At 40.3% G+C, this 23,044-nt stretch overlaps 1 protein-coding gene across 2 annotated transcripts; it reads right to left on the bottom strand.

The window, feature by feature from the left end:
• Positions 1–1,219: 1,219 nt before the first annotated feature.
• Positions 1,220–23,044, bottom strand: SLC23A1 (solute carrier family 23 member 1). Of its 2 annotated transcripts, XM_087918503.1 has the most exons (15): positions 22,833–23,044; positions 22,050–22,111; positions 20,158–20,280; positions 18,691–18,848; positions 18,032–18,120; positions 16,589–16,656; positions 14,136–14,317; positions 12,397–12,517; positions 11,521–11,677; positions 9,461–9,608; positions 7,435–7,540; positions 6,076–6,205; positions 5,212–5,355; positions 3,103–3,198; positions 1,220–1,980 (listed from the first exon to the last, which is right to left on the bottom strand). In XM_087918503.1, the coding sequence occupies exons 2-15, from the start codon at positions 22,083–22,085 to the stop codon at positions 1,733–1,735; spliced, it is 1,806 nt and encodes a 601-aa protein (XP_087774629.1). In that variant the 5' UTR covers positions 22,086–22,111; positions 22,833–23,044; the 3' UTR covers positions 1,220–1,732. The 2 variants fall into 2 exon arrangements, with proteins under 2 accessions (XP_087774629.1, XP_087774637.1); XM_087918511.1 differs by lacking the exon at positions 16,589–16,656 and having other exon boundaries at positions 14,136–14,196; positions 22,833–23,004.

The raw sequence follows: 23,044 nt of genomic DNA, 5'->3' as shown, positions 1-23,044 counted from the left end.
TTTCCTTGCCACATTTATTAAGTGAATCACCGCAGTCGTTAAATTAATAATCTGGTTGTTAAGTGAATCTGGTTTCTCGGTTGACTTTGCTTGTCAGAAGTTTGCAAAAGGGGATCACATGACTTGGGAATACTGCAACTGTCGTAAATACGAGTCTGTTGTCAAGCATCTGAGTGTAAATCACATGGCCGTAGGGTTGCTGCAACGGTCATAGGTGTGAAAAATGGTCATAAGCCACGTTTTGCAGTGCCATTGTAACTTCGAATGGCCACTAAGTGAACTGTTGTAAGTCGAGGACTACCTGTACTGTATTTTAATAATCTGCGTCACTGCCCTTTAATGTGCTGCACTTCATATGTTCTGAATTATAATTCCCTTCCTGCACTACAGCATGTTCCCAGTAGTCATGCAGTCCGCAGGGAACTGCAGTCCAAACAATGGGGGACATCAGCTGAAAGAGGACTGACCTTAAAATTTTCACATTGAGAAGTCATACAGCTGTATTTTGTTTAGTATGTACTTGACAAGTATACAAGGAAATACCTGAATGGGTATGGATTGGGGTTTGGGCCTCTTCACATGTCATTGAATCTCAACCCAAGCTACCTTCCCACCATGTTAATGGAGAAAGATGCTAAAAATTAAATTTGACAACAGGTTAAGCTTCCCATTTCTCTCTCTTTTTTTAAAAATTTCCTAAACTACCACTTTAGATTTCTTAAAATTTCCTCTTAGTTTTCATCCTTTCCTGGTTGTCTTTATAAGACAAATATGTTAATGATTGTAAAAGGATAAATGGATCTTGGGTGTTTGAACCATTTCATGTGCATATATAAAAAAAGAATTTGATTCCTGGAACTTGTGAAGAAAATCTTGATAAGAGTGTTCTTCAGATTATCTACCACCTATTAATTAATATTTTAACAAAAAAAAAATTCTGACTTATCAAAGCAAAACAAATTACTGTTAAAACCTCATTTTTTGATTTTGAATGCTACGGTCAATATTTTAGTTCAGATTTTTCCTAAACAAGTAGGAAAAAAGGTGTTTATGGCACAGTCCCAACAATAGATATAATTTGCTTCATTATACAATGAACAGAAATTGTCAGAAACAGCCAATGACATAAATATATATTATTATATTTCACAGACATTACACTTTTATGGACATAGTTGTCCCCATAGTTGTCCCCCACAAAAAAACTGGCCAGTTTAAAAAAAAAGGTTTTACTTGCATGTAAGTATGAATGAATGTCACAGAATTAGGACTGACTGCAGTAATTTGACCTTGGATCACATGATCAGCTCCATCAGATCTGGACTGTTTAAGATCTGGATGGGGACAAAGAAAATTTGGGGGATCTTTGTCATCTACCGTCTGCTGGTTTTTTGTGGCCCACCTCTGGCAGTCTTCAAATCTTCCAATACCAAGAAAGTACCTGCTTTCCTTCTAAACACACACTGGATACTTACAAATCAAAGTGAACAAACTTATTGCCTCCGAGTTAGTATGTTTTGACCGTGCTTAAGTGAACTCTTAAATCAGGTTTTTCTAACAGAATATGATATATAAGAATAATAGTTCTTGAACAGCCACACAAGTATCCCCTGATGTGTTTCAGTTATTGATCTTGACTGATCTGAGACACTTTCACTGAAATAGTTTAAATACAGCTAAACTTGTCTGCAGTCCCGGTTGTTCACTTTTCATTATACTATGAAGAGCCCCTTCAAATCTTGGTACACATCCCTAATTCATCCACTGTATTGGCAACTTGTTCTGATATGGCGGGATCTTTCTTTGTTCTTGACTTAAAACCTTTGAAAACAGGACACACTGGTACATACTTTAACCAGTGAGTCCTTTTAATCAGACCCATCCCAAAGGGAAAATCGTAACTCTTCAGTTTTGCAGATTCGTCACTGTTGGCGTGTGCTCCAGCCTTCCACTGTACTAAGCCACGTTCCTCTTGAGTCCCTAGAAAAGAAAATATGTCTTGGAAATCAGGCGGTTTGGGAAGAAAGGTTTCAGTGATCTAATTCACAAAAGAAAACTGTACTAATAACAAACCATGAAGTAGAGAGTCACGACATGAGATTAAAGAAATGTAAAAGTTGAAATAATAAACTTTCTGGGAAGAGCATGGTAGATTTACCTGTGATGAGATCAACAGTTAAAAGGAACAGAAGTGTCTGCTTTTTGCATCTCATCCCATCAATTGGATACCGGTAGAACACACATAATTTGTATTCAATAGGGTTTCATTCCCTAATGAAGAACTATGTGACAGATGGGAAGTCCCTACCCTAAATTCCAGGGAGATAGTTATGATACCACAAAAAACAACTTCCAGCCCCTTAACGTTTAGCATATTGTGGCATGAGTTTTTGGTAGACTAAGAAGCAATTGGTTCTTGAAAATCCCTGCCATAATACATTTTCTAGCTTTTTATGATGCTATGAGGTAGTTACAAAATGAAAAGGCCTATGTTATGAGACAGGGCTGCAAGAACCAAATTTTAAAATCATATTCACTACATCTGTCGGGCTACAGTATTAGAAGGTTAAAACGCTGGGAGCCATCTACCTCTTAATGAATCTGGAAAAGCAGTAACAAAAAAGAAATGGCTATAAATGCAATACTTGTACATCTAATTCTGTATTTTCTGCCATGGCTATGTATGAGGAACATACTAGCTAGTGTAGCAGCACTAATGCAAGTAACCAGAAAGTACCAAATGATCAAGTATAGCACACAGTGATCAACATATATGTCCCAAAGGTGCTTTTTCAAGATTCAACTCGACTTTCTGGTTTTTCTTTGAAGATGTTTAGCTTTTCATCCATTACTGAATTCCCCACCATTCAGTCAGAGCTGAAGAAACTTTTTGGACAGGAAGCGAAACGTCTTCAAAGAAAAAACAGAAAGTCCAGTTGCCTCTTGAAAAAGTATCTTTGGGACAACCGTGACCTGGATGACTGAGAATCTCTATAGATCATATATATATATATTACTTTGGATGAATTTTGGGGTTCCTTAAATCTATCCTTTTAAAATACAGGCTAAACACTTCAAAATAATACAGTGAATCAGGTGTACCTGGAACAGTGTTGTCCAATATAAATGCAATGCTGCCCCCAACAAACATTTCTGTGGTTAAAAGTACTCTTAATATCTGGTCCACTTCAGCAATGCCTACAAACCGTAATAATTTATAGTTCAAAATGTTATCAAAATATGCTTAATATATTTCTGCATTTCTCAAATTTATCTTTGTTATATCCTTCACTCTATTCCCTTTTTAGTAGGAAACACTATATATTGTAAAGCACACAAAAGAAAAGGTAAGCAATGCAAGTTATAAATGACAGGAAAAGAAAGGGAAATATAGCTAAATCTGGCTTAGCTAAACACCCTTCCCTACATCTCTTCAATCCTTCCTTGTAAATGATCCATGCTTACACCATGACCGTACGGCATATCACTTCATACTCTGGCTTTTGCTTTTTAAACCTCACATCTTTCTGAGGATTCCATCAATTTCATCCAACTCTGTCTGGTTCTTCCCCTTCTTGACTCAGTTTGATTTGATCCTCATTCATTCGTTCACTTCATATAATCAAACCACCACATAATTCTACTATAATTGTCGTTCAAGGTGATTCAGCACCCGTTCTCTCCTTTTACTACATGGGTATCTGAAGCACCCCAATTCATCTGCACCTAGCTTTTATGTTCCACCCAACCTACCCAACTTTGACTTCCATATAATAAAGTAAGCAAAGCTGTTGTATGTAGTCATTTTTACTTGTGACATTTATTTTTCTCAACAATATATGCTCCCTGCAATCTTTCAACCAGCATTTGCATATCTTAAATTTCTCCATCTGTTCTTCCATCTTATTTCATCAGGGCACACATTAGTTACATATCACTTTTTATCATGTATAGGCATAACCTGTAATTGTTTACCGCATTTTCACTCAAACATAGCTATCTTGGGTTTTAACACATTAATTCCTCACTGCGTCATAAAATCTAACATTCACAGGAATTCATTTGGCTTTGCTGCATAAAAAAAATTCTACTTGGGTTTATATTCCAAATTCATCCACCTCTACTATCACCTCAAATATTCCTTGTAGATTTATCAACATTAACAACCAAAGAAATCACACACATTCTTAACTTCCATCTTTCCCAGACATACATGCACAGATTGTATAACTCAAGCTTACTCACTTTGTCACATATTTTCTCTAAATCAGAAAGCTTTCTTACATTCATCCATCTCTGTAACTTGCTGAAGAGTAAAAATCTGATCTGCATATCCTCTGCCTGGTGTAAAAACAGACTGTTGTATTTTCCAAATAATGCAGGTTGTCACCTTTTGCATTTTTTTGATCTGAATTCTGCCAAACATTTCCCATGGTACATGAAATAAATGGTAGTTTTTGCATTGACTCTTAATAACTTTCCTTTGTGTAGGGCAGAGATTTTCAAACTATGAGTTGTGGTCCCCTGGGGACCTAACCCTAACCCCGTGATGGCGAACCTATGGCACACATGCCAGAGTGGCACATCTCATCTCTGGGTTCCTCTCTGTTGGCACACCCACCATCGCTAGCTACTCTTCTGGGTTCCGTTGCACACATGCGCAGCCAGCTGCTCTCTTCCGGGTTCCATCACGCGCATGTGCATCGGCCAGATGGCCTAACCCATCCACAGGATGCAGGGAGCATGTGAAATCACATCCCCTCCAGTCCACGGAAAAACCTCTCTCCACGGAACTGGTCCCTGGTGCCCAAAAGGTTGGGGGCCACTGCATTGAATGACAAATATTTAATGTCTTCCTTAACATCTTTTCCAGCTTAAATTATTGCTATTGTTTTTCATAACATTCTCTTTCCAGACGCCTCACCAATTTGATTATCCATTTACTGTCCTTAAAATGTGGTGGGTTTTCCTCCCTCCTTCTCTCTCTCTCTCAGTCCAGGATGCTAACAATGACATGTTGTGAGACAGCAACTAGGAAATGCCACATGCTAAACAACCAACAAACATAGCTACTCCCAGATCATTGGTTCAAAAGAACGGAAGAAAATTCAGAGTTGCTCAAGATGAATCTGGGAAAGGCCACTTCTGACCTCAAACAGCCTGACGTAGTTTGCATATCTCCCTAGACAAAGACTCTTGAGTTGTCAGTACCTGTATTGATAGCATTCGGACGTGAATCTAAATAGTTTGGAAGGGTAAGCCCAAAAAACATTGCAAAACCTAGGATAAAAAGATTGCGGGAGGAATTCATGTCCACAAACTGTAGATTGGAGAGACCCACTGCAGTGATCATACCTGCAGAAAGAAAGAAAAAGTTAAATAAATAAATATATTAGTGGCGCGGCGGTTAGAATGCAATATTGCAGGCTAACTCTGCTCACAGCCAGCCGTTCGATCCTCACCAGTTCAAGGTTGACTCAGCCTTCCATCCTTCCGAGGTTGATAAAATGAGAACCCAGATTGTTGGGGGAAATAGGCTAACTCTCTAAACCACTTAGAGAGAACTGCGAAGCACTGTGAAGCGATATATAAGGCTAAGTGCTAGTGCTATATAAATACATGCCTAAACAAATAAATGGAGAATGCTTGAGAAGGGTAGTTAAGCCCCAAACTAAAAATCAGGCGGCAACAAAGACCATAAGAACTACTGATTTCAGTCGACTGATTTTTCCTGGATATGGTTTCAGCAGAAGGATCTCTGGGTTGAAATCTGAACATGATATGAAGACAAGGCTATCCTAGAAGGGCAAATTAGAGCTCTTGTGTGGAGACAGTGTGCATTACACTGCAACAAATGGCACCTAGGGTGTTTTATGAAAAGCAGATATTCAGAACTGGAAAGCAGCAGGGGAAGTAGAAAATTACCCACGTTTTCTTTTTAACTGGCGCCTCCCTCCCATTGCTGCATGGAATTGCAAAAACCTCGTTTTTTAAAGTAAACAATTCACTTCAACCGTCCTCTCAATCAGAAAGTTGCTCTGTCACTTGACACAGCTATTTCTACAAATGGCTTACCAAACAAAGTGCAGAACATCCCTCCAAGGATGGGATCAGGGAGGGAGGCAAACAGAGCAGTAAATTTGCCAATGGTTCCTAAAATAAGCATGATTCCTGCGCCATACTGTACCACTTTCCTGCTGCCCACCTGTGGAGGAAAAGCAGGGGTACAAATAATCAACATATGTTCATTATGAATGATTACGGTTTGTCTCACAGTCAGTTAGATGTACAGATTGGATTTGGCATTTTTCTCTGCCCCTCAATTCCTTCCCAAGGACCTGGGATAGGCAGATGTGGATGTTTGATGGAGTTCCCGATATCATTGGAGGATGTAAGCTGTTCCAAGTGAAACTCCAAGTAAAGTAAATTATTATGGTTTGTGGCACAATCAGCAGTATTATAATTATAATTATTCAGTATTATAATTATTTGTTCACAATAATATCATTCACAGCTGCCAGTTCTTGAGCTGGTTATTATTATTAATCTGTATATGTTGCTTCTGTGACATTTTCTGCTGTCTCTGCTCAACATATGAGTCATGCTTCCAGGTTCACACTGAACCTGAAAGGGCTTTTTGTATTTAATACGATCTGGCACATACAAGCTTTAATTTTTTTTTTCAGTAGGATTTCCAGGGAGCTTTCTGAGCAAAATAAGAGCAGCAAACCCATTTGTTTTAGAACAACAATTGTCGCAGCTGCTTTCTCTGGTCAGCCCGGCTGCAAGCCAAGCAGAACGGTGACACATCTCAGAGGAAATTTCCCATTCGAATTACAGGCGGTGCACTTGGAGTGAAGCAGTGCAAACAATGGAGGACCTCAGCTTAAAGAGGTTGGTGAGAAATGAGGGTCCTTCCGGAGGCCTTACTGACCCCCAGTTAAGAGAATCAAGAAGGTGAGTCTCTGTCTAATCCAAACCCTGGAGAACTACTAGCAATCTGACTAGATGTTTTGCGGGTTAGCTGAGTAGCCTGATCTGATCCTGCAGTTCCTTAATTTTTAGAAAACAACAATACTGTAATTTAACTTTTGCAAAGGTGGCCACAATTCTGCATACTTAACTGGGCCCATGATATGAACAACACAGCACCAAAAATGGGCTAGACTACCTTAACGCTGGAGCAAAAACACCTCTCAGGAATCTAGAATGGCATAAGTGCAGCTTGTTTACAAAGGACCTCAGAATTCATCCTACGAAATTACCTTGCGATGCCAAGATACAATCTATCTATCCCAGTTGCAGATTTTGCCCAGGTGCTAAAAACTGAAGCCTTGTGCTCCTCCCAGTGCACCAGAAGAAGCAGGCAGCTGTGTGTAAATCCATTAAAAGCCTAGAAACAGAAGATGCTATCAGAACAGTGAAGGGTGGTACCTTGGTGATGCCCAAGACTCCAATATTCGGGCTGGAGGAAGTAGAACCATTGCCAGTGCCCAGCAACCCAGCAATGATACAACAGATTCCCTCGGTAAAAATGCCTCTGAGGGGCAAAAAAAGAAGAATTCTCAGAGTTGCGTTAGATGTTCCATCTCTCTCTCTCCTAGCAATGTTAGGGTGATGCATTTCAGTGGATGGATACCCAGCAAATTACATGAAGATCTTGTCAAACGTTTTAAAGGAATAACTTCCCAAAATTAGAATTAGATGAGGGTCACTTGCTAGTTAAGCCAGATACTGTTGGTCGTAAACAGATGTGGTTGCCTGGTGACTTGTGGTGTTTTGGATTCTCATCACCTGTTCATCCTATTCCCTGACCTTGGCAGACAGAAACCATCTGATTAAAAAAAGAGAGAGAGAGCAAATCCTGCCTTGCCCCACCCAATATGACATTTGTGATACTTCTTCCTGCTGGTCATAGTCCTTGGGGATGCCATACGCAGGTAGCAACCACGTCCTGAACTACTGGAAACATCAGAGGAATCGAGCACACAGAACGATACAGACCTTCTGCCCACCCACGGGCACTCGCAGAGATAATCCCTTCCTAAATCCCTCTGGCCTGACGGCTGAATCTTCCTGGGGTAATATTCCACCTCTGCTTATACCACAAACAATCCATTAGTGTTTCATACACCCACAGGATTCAGCATGATCAGTTCTGAATGTAACTGCACCACACTGTGTGTGCACGTGTGCGTACATTAAAAAGACAACATGAAAAGGGTCCACAAGGTTCACCCTACATTAGGAAAGCTTCCGTGAAATATCCCAGACAAACTGTGAAGCGGCCTGAGAGAGTGTGGGTGTAGGAGAGGCTAATGTGCATGTTGTCTATTGACTCCCCGAAAGATTTTTGAAAGAAACCCATGAGAAACACTTTTACTCTTAAGTTAGATCTCAAATATTGATCAGCCTCTTTCTTAAGAAGGGAGCAGTCACAGTATTTTGTTTTCAGCAGTGAAACAAATCTGGTCTCTTGAAACTGTTCCGAGGAACAGCCACTTTGACCTACTGGCCTGGGTTGCTGGTTATGCTCACATGACAATCTTGACCAGGTCAATTGCAAACCTCACAGCTGTATTTGCACAATATTGTAAACCCTTTTATTGTAGCCTTGCAGTAAAATGGGGGAAATTGTTAGTTTTGATGGCTGACTTAGTAAATCCTCTGAACCCAGCCTCTTCAAATGTTTACCGTTCAGCCAGGGTAGTCTGCATACCAAGAGAACAAATTAATGTAGAAACCAAGTGAAGTTGTTCTATAATACAGTACATAAAACACCCTGAGAAAATGACGGGAGGGAAGCAGCTGCTTTTAAGGAGTTGTGAAGCTATTCTTGTTGCACACATTGATGCTGACTAGATCTGAAGGTTTAATCAGTAAAGTGAGCTAGCAAAGCTGTTCTACCTCATACCAGTTGTGCATTGTGAATGCCAGAATGCAAGGGAAATGGGAACAGATGGGCATTGCAAGAATTAAACTCCCGAAAGTGTCACCCGAAGAGTGATCCAGAGGCCAACATAATGGAAAATCTGTGTCTTAGAATGATGGGGATAACATGACCCACATTTTTCCCAGTCTAGAAAACCTTAAGACAAGGATCTCCAAAGATTGACAGAATATGACAAAAGGAAGGCCTTGTGGATACGTTAATGAGGCAGTGTGCTTCCATGGTGAAAAAAAATATTCCCAGACTTCTTAAATGAGTAAAGAAATCAGCATTCGAACTGCACCAAAAATGGAGATTTTTTTTTAAACAAAGTTTTTCCAATTTCCTTCTTCTGACCTTTGGCATCACAAAATGAGAAACCATTTTTTTCTAAGAGCCTTTAGTTACTGAAGTATCATCCTCCACAGTTTTTGTAGAAATCTGCTTAAAATATTACCTTTGTTTCACCGGTGAAAAGCAGAACAGACCCTTATAAAAAATATAGACATCTCTGAGCCGGATGCACCCTACCTATTGATGGCATGGACTGGTGGCGGGGGAGCACCTGCAAGTCGGGCGCAGGCATAATAATCTCCGATGGACTCAATGATGCCAGATAATGTAGCACTGAACATTCCCAGCACAGCAGCCGCAGTCACTGTGGGCATCCCCCACTGACCTGGGAAAGCAGACAACACAACAAATATCAGCTGGCTGTAAAATGTTCCTCTAGGTAGGAGGAACAAAGGTTGAAGTCCAATAAATAAAAACCAGGAAGCCCAGATTCTTCTCCCTTTGTGTGAGTGTCTCTTTCAATCACACACAAGTTCACACCGGCCCATATGAATTCTCTGACAAATTACCTAAACCTGCCTCCAGAGTGAAGCACAGCATGAAACATTTCCAGAGTACCAAAGGTAACAGTAGAACATCTTGGGGTTCTACCATAAGTCTGTATATGTATGAGTGTGTATGTGTTTGTATACAGATAGACACAGACACAGACAGACAGACAGACAGACAGACAGAATGAATGAATGAATGAATGAATGAATGAATGAATGAATGAATGAACAAACATCTTGGAGTTCTATCGTAAGTGTGTATATATACCATAAGTGTGCATATACTGTATATATAAGTGGTACCACTTATATATACAGTATATGCACACTTATGGTATATATACACACTTATGATAGAACTCCAAGATGTTTGTTCATTCTATCATCTATCTATGTATCTATGTATCTATCTATCTATCTATCATCTATCTATCTATCTATCTATCTATCTAACTATATCATCGATCTATCTATCTATCATCCATCTATATATCTATATATCATCTATCTATCTATCTATCTATCATCTATCTATCTATCTATCTATCTATCTATCTATCTATCTATCTATCTATCTATCAATCAATCTATCTATCATCTATCTATCTATCTATCTATCTATATCATCTATCATCTATCTATCTATCTATCTATCTATCTATATATCTATCTATATCATCTATCTATCTATCATCTATCTATCTATCTATCTATCTATCTATCTATCATCTATCTATCCACACACACACATCATACAGACACACTTTTATGGTAGAACCCCAATATGTTCTAATGTTACCTTTGTACTATGTGTGCGTGTGCGCGTGCACATACACACACACATATACACAAATACTCACACGCACACATACACATATACACACACAGTGTCCATGTTTGGAAGGAATGAAAAGAGCAAAGGGCAAAGGAATGGAGATTGAAGGTTGAAAGACATGAGAAAACCTTTCCTTTTTTCCAGGTCCACCAAGATTTAAACTCCCACATGCAACTCGTGTCTTGGGATGTAAGTGGTGACTTGGGAGGTTTGGGGACAACATAAGGCTCTCTCATGAGAACGTACTCTGCCATTCAGCCTGTTTCTGGAAGGGCCTGGTTGCAGGAGGGCCTTGTTGCACATCAAAGACAACAATTCCATCACTGGCTGAACTGCTAATCCATGCCTGTCCATCAGCCCAGGGAGATCTCTTCCATGTAAAGGGAGCACGTAACAGCGGATAAAAGAGGGAAGATCCTGCCCATTCTCATGCAATAGGCAAATAAAAGAGAAAGAATAACAGGGAAGGAGGGATTGGAGATAGGAGGGCATCAGACCCGTTTTCAGTGTAATCTTGTGTGGCTTAGCCTGTCATGTGGATCAGAGGTGGTATTCAGCAGGTTCTGACCAGTTCTGGAGAACCGGTAGCAGAAATTTTGAGTAGTTTGGAGTACCATCTCTGACTGGCCTCGCCCCCATCTATTCTCTACCTCCTACCGAATCCCAGATGATGGGCTGGGTCTTCTTTGGTTGCCCTGCACAGGAGAACGGAGCTGGAAAGTAGGTTAGAGGGGTGGGGAGGGGATTTTGCAGTAACCTCCCCCTGCCATGCCCACCAAGCCACACCCACCAAGCCATGCCCACAGAACCAGTAGTAAAAAATTTTGAATCCCACCACTGATGTGGATGCATATTCCATAGCTCCCTCCCAAGATTGAGGTGAGGTGAAGAGAACTATGAGGCCAACTTACAGGGGTAGGGAAAGCGGAACCAGGGTGCTATGGACAAGATTTCTCCTCTAGCATCTGTTCTGGCCTTGAATCCGTAGGCACTGGCATCCCGAGGAAACACATCCGTCACTGTCAGAATGTAACAAAGCAGCCAGACCACCAAAATGGCTAGTATGATCTGAAGAGGAGATATAGAAAGAACAGAACACAATAATCTCCCACCTATATATCCACACTGAAAACAAGTCAGAAGACAGGAAGTGACCGTAGGAAAAGAACATGGATTTCTAAACTATGGTCCATCTACTCTGTGCTACTCTGCCTAGTTTTCACTTCCGAGACTTCTGTAATCCAGTCCTGGGAGTATTTATACTGCAAATAAATCCCACAGAGCTGAGGGAACCTTATTCCTGGAGAATTGTCTAAAATTGCAGATTTGAGAATTTTAAATATTCAAGAATGTAGATTTGAATATTTCAGCCCAAATCAAACTTTCGTGTTAAGGATCTCTTCTACATTCCTTCTCCTTTATTCCTAACAAATGGACACGATTGATTGGCAAAAGCTTTTACAATCTTCCTCTCTTTGTTATGTTTAGGTTTAATTAATTCCCAGTCTCTCCTTTGGCCCGTTTCGCCTTCTTGCTGCATGGGACGTTTCTGAGTCAATTGACCTTTATGGTGGATAAGAGAGAATACTGCATGCGAATGGCTTATTTATGCATGCTCAGAGTAACCTTCTACACGGGAGAAGGATAAGCTGTTTTTGTCAACTGATGCAACTGGGGAACCTGGCAGGATTAAAAAACAGCATATTCTGACCAAATTTTTTTCAAGGGGGGCGGTGCATACAAAATGTGCCCACAATAAAATGATGAGTAAACGACAATCTCCTTACTGGAAACATCTTGAAGATCTGTATCCGGATCAAAATGCAGCCTTTTCCATATTTATACCCAGGAAGGAGAAAAGAAACATTTCGTAGGTACTGAGCAAACAGAACAATTAAAAAAATAGACCTGTTCAAAGGAGAGAAAAGATATGAGTGAACAGATTAGGAGCAATTGGATGCAGAAACCCTGGGATCAATTCATATAATTTCAAACTGAATTTATTGGATTATACAGAGGTAGTTATTTATCATGAACTTCCCATTATCTAGGCATTTCCTTACACAAGTCTGATACCTTGTAGTTATATTAGGACTACACCTCTCCAAACTCCAGTTGGCAGAGCAGCAGCTATGCTTATTAGAAATCTTGGGAGGGAAATGGTTTGGAGGGCATCCGATTAAAAGAAGGCAGGTTTTGCAAATTTTACTAAACCACCAGTTGGATCAGCCATCTGTCACATGAGGTGGCCCTGCATATGCCCTGGGTTGACAACTTCAGAGAGCATCTGATCTGATTTTCTGATTTGTGCTGAGTAATTTCACAAAAGTACTTCATTCCCTCCCACCACCAAGTCCCAAAACTGAGACAAGTGTTAACACAACATCTTTGTGAATTTACCTCTCGCAACTGTGTGATCTTTTGCATAGGCATATCTAATCATGGCTAACTTAGGTAACAAACGTACTAGTTGAGAATCAGATTTGAGGTTCAGCAGAGCCAGGGTTTTGGCTGGTGGGTTTAGAACAGGGGTCTCCAAACTTGGCAACTTTAAGACTTGTGGACTTCAATTCCCAGAATTCTCCAGCCAGCATAGCTTTTGGTGCAGTTGAAGTCCACAAACTTAAAGTTGTCAAGTTTGGAGACCTCTGGTTTAGAATCTGCTTTCATCTTCTGCCTGTGCTCATCACTCACCAGCCTTGGAATATTGATGCCCTGAGAGGTTAATGAGCCTCAGTCCAAGCCCAACAGCATTCAGCTGAGACCTGCTGAGGTCAGAGCAAATATATGATAAATGTAGCAGTTGGACTTGAGCCAAATCAGATAACTCTCAGTGCTCTTACCAAGAAAAGTTCAGTGCTTCTTCCCACAACATATTCTTCCTGCTCTTGCTTCCTTGCCTGTCTAGAGTGACAGAACCATCGTGAACCAATGGGTGAGTATAAAATATGAGGTTCCAATGTGGGTCCGTAAAGCAAACTTCTCTGAAGTCAGCAGTCGGAATCACAGAGAATGAATGTGGTGACTGAAAGATTCATAATATCTATTTTACACATTCTATTCATGATCCTTAAACTGTGAATTATGGATAGTTCAGCCACCAGTACTCATGGGTAGGTTATTCCTTAATTTGTAAAAATATGTGGTCTTTCTTTGGTTGTAATATATAGCAGAACTGCAGAGCTACAAACCCCTTAGGAATAGAAATAAGAGATGCATCATGTTCTTACATTGCCACTGTCCTATCCTACTTATCATGCACACTTACACTCATAAGTGTGCACAGGCACAGTCTTTCTGAAGATTTGAGCCACTGGCAACCAACCATCCAGAACCTCACACTCTGCTTCACTTGGCTTGGTCTGGCAGTTGAGTGAGGAGATGAGAGGGCATCGGGCCAACGGGCCAGTTTGTATCTCTGCAGTTCACTCCTCTGAGATCCTGCAGTAGTTCTGTAACTCTACGGCTTTTGCCTCACTCTTAACATCAATCTGAAAATCTGCTGTACTGAAAAAGGAGCACCTACAAGGCGGCAATGCCCCAGTGTGATCCAGCTCTATCTCCTGCTGCTTGGAAGACGGAGAGACCTATTAAGGAGACAGTAGGTGTGACTGTCAGGGGCCCAATGTAGCTGAGCAAGGCTCCAGGAATGCCCAGAAATCCAATGGCTACTTCCACAAGGCTGGAAATGATGATGGCTCCTTGGATCTAGGGCAGAAACAGGAAAAGGATGAATTAACTTGATAAAGATGAATTGCACTTGCAGTGTTTCAGCAAGACCAGCATGACTGTATTTCACCCACGATACTTGTAATAATCCTAATAATAATTTAACAAGGAGAGCCCTCTATCTAAAGAGGTTAGACATTTCACAGATTGACTGATTTCCTGAAGCCTGGCTTAAGAGGAAGAACTCTTAAGTGGGAAGAGAAAACAGATGTTTCAATGTTGGCTATAATCTGTCCGCACTTGAACAAGCAGACTAAGGAAGCCAAGGCAGCCACTCGGTTGTCCTCTTCCTCTCGGCCAACCATGATAAGATGCAACTTACTATTTAAAAAGATAGAAATGTTTAGAAGAATGAATGCATTTTATGATATTCTTCACTGTCACTTCATTGAGAGATGAACAGCTAGCAACTGTAGTTTAAGGCAAAAAGCCTGCTTTCTTGCAGGGATGTATGTAACTTTATTGGTCCTTCACATGTATGTGCCCAACTGGTTTGAGTTGGGTTATAACCTTTTGTAAAAGAACACTTTTGTACAAATTGGGTCCCAACCTGCCCTTATTCACTGCAACCTTAATCCCTAGCATTAGGGTAGCAAAGAGCCACAGGAGGACTTCCAGCAAGCCCTGAATTTAAAATACATAAATCCTGAGCCTCCATACCTGGGTCCTGCAATCACCCAGTATAGTTTCTTGCTAGCCAGCTTTGAGCAATAAATGAAAAACTAGTCAGTCTAATCCAGAGATTCTTCAACTTGAAGGCTATCCTAAGGCCATGATGGCGAACCTATGGGATGCGTGCCAGAAATGGCACGCAGAGCCACTTCTGCCGGCACGTGAGAGGTCACCCAGAAGAGCCCCACTGCACATGCACGTGCCACCTGCCCGCCAGCTGATTGTTGGGTATCTGGTGCGCATGTACGGGGGTGTGTGGGAGATAGACATGCATGCACAGGGACACGCGGTGCAGGGGAATCACGTGCATGCGCAGGGGGCATGGGGGGGGCATGTACATTGCCCGCACAAGCGCACTCATGCAAGCGCATAAGCAATTTTCAGCACGGGAGCCCCAAAAGGTAGCCACCACTGACCGAAGGGCTGCACTCTAACCCAGGAGACTCAGGGTTTTGGGGATTTAAAGTGTGAATGGATGCCTCAAAGAAAAGTAATTAAAGCATCTATTTTCTCCTTTAAAATCAAATTAACTTCTCCCACAGATGTGAATCCAAATTTTAAGCCCCACCCACTCTGTCAGCCATGAAAGATATTTTGATGAGATGCACATAGGGGCTCCCTGACATTTGTTGCATCAATCCCTACCAACAAAGTTTCCTCCCCTCTCTCGCACTGCCCCAAAATCCAAACAAATATAGAAATTTTTAGGAAACTTCTTGGTGACCTAATTTTAACCCTAACCCTAACCTTGTATACCTTAGTTCCTCCAAAAACATACTAAATATAGCTCAACACCTCATAATAGGACACAGTTGAAGCAATTATTTTAAATCTTGTCTATGGAGATTCCCAGTCATCCAGGTCATGGTTATCCCAGAGGTGCTTTTTCAAAAGACAACTGGATTTTTCCCTGCCTTAAAGACATTTCAATTCTTATCCAAGAAGCTTCTTCAGTTCTGACTGAACTGAAGTCAGAACTGAAGAAGCTTCTTGAATGAGAAGCGAAATATCTTCGAGGAAAAACGAAGTCCAGATGTCTTTTGACAAAGCACCTCTGGGACATATTTGAAATCTTAGTAAATAGCACATTTTAATTGCTTCATCTTGCCTAACATGCCATCTAGCTAACAAAGAAGAAATGGAAAAAGGTAAAATCTGATACACACTGCGCTCAATGGGTATGGAAAATTATTTATAAGTGCAATAACCATATTTTCTTGGAATAAATAAAAGACAAACCTAAAAAAGAAGAAAATCTGAAAGAGGATTCATAAGAATTAAAAATATTTATGTTTATAACTTTGTATTCCAAGGGAAAATTCCAGAGCAAAAGCAAGAAAATAAACAACTAAATCTAATAAATCTAAAAGACAGCTTTCTGAATTGAAGGTTTGTCCCTTATAATAAAGGACATCTGGAGACTGTACTTATAAGTAGAAGATGTGGGAGTTTCCTGCCATTAAAAAAAAATATTTGAAGGCTATAAAGAATTCCTCCGGATCACTATTTCCCACCGATGACCGGTTTCCTGAGAAATGTGGCTGGGTGTATACCAGGGAAGGCTGCGGTCAAACTTACTTCCGTCATTCTTGGTTGCCATATGTGAGAAGTGTTCAGTGGTAATGTCCAATTGCCATAGATTTGGTCTGTGTGAATTAAGCAAGATATTGGGGTTAAAGAGCACAACTAGACAATAAACTTTCTTTTTCCAGAGAAAGGTAATTCTATTTCAGAACAGCCTGAATCCCAGAGATAATAGTGGACATGGGACAGTATATTTCTTCTCCCTCCATCCCATTTATTGATATTATGGTGGTAGGTAGTATGTGTTGAGGAATAAACATTTGTTAAAAATTGGGTATAAATGTATGCTTTTCCTGATTTTCTTATATGGAAATGGCAGTTGGGTATGCCAGGAGAAACAAAATAAATTGAATGCAATGAGGATGGAGTCCTTAAGAAGTATGTGTAGTAAAACGGGAAAAGCTTGGGTCAAGGTGAAGAGGCTGATGATTGAATGTAAACTGACTGGAAAACAGAGGGACCAGGGTAAAAGAAATGCTATGATTCCAACCCTAACTTATAAAGTAAGAATGAATGAATGGGCTGAGAAGAAGAAGAAGACAGAGAAGGTCTTTATTGAATGGAGTTTATGACAGGAAAAAAAAAAGAAAAGTAATATAGGAAAGTGTGTGACCACGGTGGATGCAAGGATAGAAAGATATGGAAAGCTATAGTGAATGAACTAAATCTATCTATATTGCCTTTTCTTACTGTATGCGCTTGATGACTTTGGTTTATAATTAGTTATCTTTTTATACTCTGCATAACATTGCTTAACCCCGAAAGTTCGTATCCAGACCCCAAGATGACTTTGAATGTATGTGTTTTGGACTTTCGTAGACCTCCTAAACGTTGTAATTTCCAAAGTCAAGGGTAAAGAATCTTAGGAAATTCTAATCAGAAAATCTGGAAGGCAACCAATTTGTCTATCGCAACGTTTCTCAACCTTGACAACATATCTAGATGTCTGGCTGGGAAATTCTGGTTCTTGTTTCCAGTCACATCACGTCACATCTACAAGTAGCCCTCAACTTACGGCCACAATTGAGCCCAAAATTTCTGTTGCTAAGCGAGACAGTTAAGTGAGTTTTGCCCCATTTTATGACTTTTCTTCCGTTGTTAAGTGAATTTGGCTTCCCCATTGACTTTGCTTGTCAGAAGGTCGTAAAAGGTGATCACGTAACCCCAGAACACTGCAACCATCATAAATCTAAACTAGTTGCCGCGCAGCAACTTTGATCGCGTGACCGTGCAATGGTCGTGTGAAAAAAACAGTCATAAGTCCCTTTTTTCAGTGCCATTTTAACTTTGAACAATCACTAAATCAATGTTTGTAAATCGAGGTTTACCTCTTTTGCCATTTGGAAAGCTACTGACTTCCTTCACTCAGTGAAAGGCTTCTGAAGATATTTCTGTTCTAGATCCTCTCAACTTACAGGCTATCCAAGTTTCAATTACCTTCTGGAGGACATTTCCACTTTTCCAGGGCCAAGATGGATTTGGCAGGAACCAGGAATGCCAGGGCACTGGCTTGAAACAGAGGAAGCCTGCCTTACGGAAAGATGGCGGGAGAAAAGTGCATGGATTCAGTGCTGCTGTCAGAAGTCCAGATGAAGTTAGGCTGACGTGAACTTGTAGTTTTATATAAATAAATCAATATTTACATCTATATATACAGCAAACTAGATAGTCAGGCAAACACAAACTTGTAGTTTTATATAAATAAATATATTTTGCATCTATATATACAGTAGACTAGACAGTCAGGCAAACATGAACTTGTAGTTTTGTATAAATAAATATATTTTACATCTCTATATACAGCAAACTAGATAGTCAGGCAAACAGGAGCATCATGAGGTAAATCACAGAGCACGCAGGCCACACAGAAGAAAAAGGCGGGAAAAAAGGGAAACTCCCCCCCAGCCACAGCAACCAATCACAGCACAGATTGCCTCACACAGGAGCCAGCACTCTCCAATCAATCAATTGTGTGTTCTGGCTCAATGTACAATCCCACTGTTTCAGCTACTAAATTTAAACACCTGAACAGCTTCCCCCTCATAGCGGTCTCTTTTCCGTTACATTCACCAAGGAGCAAACCAGATAAGCCGTACCTAATGCCCACAGTGCTTTGGATGAGGGTGGTAATGCCGACACAGCTGAAGATGGTGCCAATAAGTTGACTGATGGTGTACTGGTCCTTCCCTACACAGAGAGACTCTGCCAGAAGGAAGGGAACGGCGATGGTGCCACTGAAACATGTCAAGTAGTGCTGGAGGAAAGATTAGGGTGGAGGATGTGTCAAACGAGCATAAGATCAGACGATGTCTCCAAACTAACACACAGGCACCACAGCTTTGGGATTCAGCTATATATTCACTGGTTATGTAGGAATGCTGAAATAGCAATAGCAATAGCAGTTAGACTTATATACTGCTTCACAGTGCTTTATAGCCCTCTCTAAGCAGTTTACAGAGTCAGCCTATTGCCCCCAACAATCTGGGTCTTCATTTTATCAACCTTGGAAGGATGGAAGGCTGGCTGAGTCAACCTTGAACCTGGTGGGATTCGATTTGCCAAATTGCAGGCAGCTGGCTGTCAGCAGAAGTAGTTTGCAGTACTGCACTCTAACCACTGCGCCACCGAGGCTCTTCTATACAATTCTATACAACTGAAGCCATAAACTGTTGTTCTAATCTGGATAGTAATTTCCCCAAATAGGGCTTATTCTCTCCCTGTGAAATATTAGTCAAAGACGTTTCCTGAGAGTTCTGTGGCCTTTCTTTAATCTGCGAATTCAGTGGTGAGGACTGCAAGAGTGCGGCCGAAATGGGACTAATGACATGCAAAACAGAGGAGTCGTCATGCTTGGCACATTCTGAGATTTGTTGCAATCTTAAAAAAAAAAAAAAAAAACTAAGAGGCAAGAATGGTCTCCTTTGCTCCCATCTTATCCTTTCCCGTTCTACTTCCCTCAGCTACCAAATCCCTTGCTTCCTGTCTCACCCCAAATTATTTCTGCCAAGGGAAAAAAAAAAAAAAGAAATCAGAGCAAAGCACTGAAATATGTATGACTTATTTGGGACACTGACCACCAGGAACCACATATCCTATGTAGAGAATGGGGCACACAATGTTGTGTTCATTCTTGTTGTAGCTCCATTATTAGCACTGAGCCAACAGATGAGATCATAATCTTGGTGGCTTTGTAAGGGTGACATGGCGTATTTTTCTTCTCACTATAAATTTTTCAATTTTGTTTAAAGTGCATCTGAAATAGTCCCAAGATGTGATTGGGGTGTAAAAGTTCTATAAATGCTAATATTGCAGAGATAAATGAACAATAGAAGTAAGATGCAATCACCATTCAGCATAAGAGTCATAGTCAAGGTACGTCTTGTACCTTTTCAACAATGGCACCCATTGATGAGGGAACACACATAGTAACATCTAAATACTTGTAAAGAGTCACTCTGTTATTGTGGGTGGAGAAACAATCGCCATGCCAAATATTTGTTCATTTCAACAAGTCAGGGAGAACAGCAAAAGAGCCCGGAAGGAGCTAACCCAGTTTCTTCTACCTGAAATCCCAAGAGGATGCAGAGGTACCACGGGGGCGCATCTTCGATTGTATAGAGCATATCAAAATTCTTCCGCTCCTCAGAGACTGGTGGAGCCACACAATTCCCATTTGCTGCTTTTTGCTGAAAATTAAAGAGAGCCATAAAGAAAAGGCTAGGAAGATTTCTGTTATAACTGGAGCAGGTGCCATGATAATCCTTGTGTATGCTACAGTGAAAACGATGCACCAGAAATGAACACACTGCCTCCACACTTGTTACAATCTCAACTATAGCCAGCAGGAGTGGATAGGAGTGCTGAAATTCACAGTAATGCCTGACATTATTACCTGTTTTGTTATTCTTACACTTGATATTTCTTCCTGTTTTTGTTATGGGAAAAATGAAAAGTCCTTCTTGGAATCCAAGGAGGAGATTCTTCAGGAATAAAGAAAGTCTGTATATTCTACCACTTCTTAACAATAACTGCCATCTCTTGGATATCTTTGAAAATTCTGAGAAAAGGTGGATCACCCCTCCCTCCCAAACTGAAGACAGTGGGATCCAATTGCACGTGTATCCTCTGAGTCCATGATGAAAGTATGACCACAGTCGGTTTCTGTAATCTCTGGTCATGGAGGAACTCCCAAATTCTCAAAAGCAACTTTCCTCAACCTGGAATCTGCTGAACATATTGCACTACTACTTTTATAGTTGGCTGGGACTTCTGAGGATTGCCGTGATCATAGGTGGAAGCAGAACTAAGGGAGAAATGAATACAGGAATCTGGGAGGCAGATGTGGACAGCAAAAATGGATATATTAATCATGCTGCATTTATCATTGTGTTCTGCCTTATCCAACCATGATCTTCTTTCATATTCTTGATGATGGTGTATGTTCTACTACAACTTCCAGAGTTCATGCAAGAAATTCCAGTTTCTTATAAATAATTCCATCCAGTTGTTTACTCAGAGGTAGACCACAAAGCCAATTTAGTGTGGTGGCTAAGAACCTTGCCCAGAAACCAGAAACTTATGAATTATAGCCTTGCCTTAGACCTGAAAGCCAGTTGGGTGACTTAGGGCCAGTCATTCTCTCTCAGCCCAGCCCATCTCTAAGGGTTGCTGTTGTGGGAAAATGGGAGGAACGAGCACTGAGTATGAACAACACCATTAGTTGATAAAAATAAAGGTGGCGTAAAAATCAAATAAATAAGTAAATAAACAAATAATAAGATAAAGCTACATCCACAATATGAAACCAGTAGAAAAATAAATAGAGGGAGACCTACTGAACATTCAAGAATTACATCCGTTGCTATGCTAAATTCCAGTGCTCCATAACAACGAAGGAATCCACCATGAACGTGGAATCCAACTTCTTTGAGTCATTTCTCACTGCTGCCTTTAAGCATTCCATGGAAAGAAGTGTGAGTGCAGAGCAATACATCTTCAACTTACTCTTCCAAGGTCATAATCAGATATACCACCATATGTATAAACAATATTCTTTAATACAATGGAGGCCACATTAGATGTATGCTTTAGAAAAGTCCACAAGTTTTAGAAAAGCCCACAAGAATTCTGCCATGAATTTGGTATCTGCCCAATCAATTAATCTAAGAATAATCCATGCATTTGAACTACACAAAACATACTGACAAATAATTCATCCAGCCAAAAAAAAAGTTACATTAGAAATTACATGATGTTAAATTGTCCATATGTATCCATATGCAGAAAGATTAATGCTATATGGAAATGCCTTTGACACTATGTCGGGCATGGCTTTATGGCAGCCTCCTGTTGCTTGTTTCTCTGCTAACAGTCAATAAAAACAGCCTATCACCTTCTTCGTTTTAAATTGTGCTTAGTATTTCTGAGAAAGAATAATGTTATCCTTTAAATTTACCTTGCAATGAGAAGAATCTTCAGAGTTGCTTCCCATGTTTGCACAAAGCAAGATCAGACTTTCTAAAGGAAGAGAAAATGTAATAGCAAACGTATTTATCACCTTGAGAAGGACTTTAGACAATGCACCACAGCTTGTCAATCTGTAACTGGAGTTATTGGCTGTTGATTTATATAATAAATTGCATGGTCTGGAAAGTTCACACTTTCATAAGAATATTACCGGGTGAAACTGTCGCCCATTTTTAGAAATGATAGTTTTTTAAACCTTTGTGGGACAAACATAAGAACAGTTGCCATATGTTTAATTTGCTGACTATTTACATTAAATTGCAGCAGCGATGAGTAAGGACCAGGGAGTCAATATATGGCAGCCTGTCGGAATCTATATTTTGGGAAGTATGTCAGTGCAGTCATCTTAGATAACCAGTGATAAGAAAACTTACATGTTAATTTATCTCCCAATACATCATCACCCATCTGACAAGTCTTTCTAACTTTCATCAACCATTGACAGATCAAGCCCCATGTAATATCATATCCTCCCCTGAATTGTATTAATTATGATCATAATAATTCAACAATTCCATAGATTAATTTTAATCAGGACCTGGATAAATCAAACTGGTTTTCATTTATAAGCAAACCACTGTAGTAGGACTGAATGTTTGCTATGACCAAAGTTAAGTGAAAAGACATTCTATATTTTACTGGTGAAGTTGGATTCCAATTAAACTTTAGGAGAATTTGTCATGTATACCAGCCTACCTGCACCAGCACTTACCTTTCCTTCCTGTTGTTATTTGTCACACTTGAATCTGTGATGTTGCTTGCCAGCCTCTCTTTAGCAACCAGATGGTTCTTGGAGAAGATTTCCAGTGTAAAAGAACTTTTCTCCTTTCCAGATTGTGACTCATGAACTCTGGGGCTTTACTTTCTTAAACAGAAAACGATATGTATGCAGAAGACCAGCCAGCATAATTGGCTTACAGAACT

Source organism: Pseudonaja textilis, chromosome 1 (genome assembly GCF_049901715.1).
Source record: "Pseudonaja textilis isolate UNSWEBS1 chromosome 1, rPseTex1.2, whole genome shotgun sequence".
Lineage (NCBI taxonomy): Eukaryota > Metazoa > Chordata > Lepidosauria > Squamata > Elapidae > Pseudonaja > Pseudonaja textilis.
This window is presented reverse-complemented; position numbering and strand designations above follow the sequence as displayed.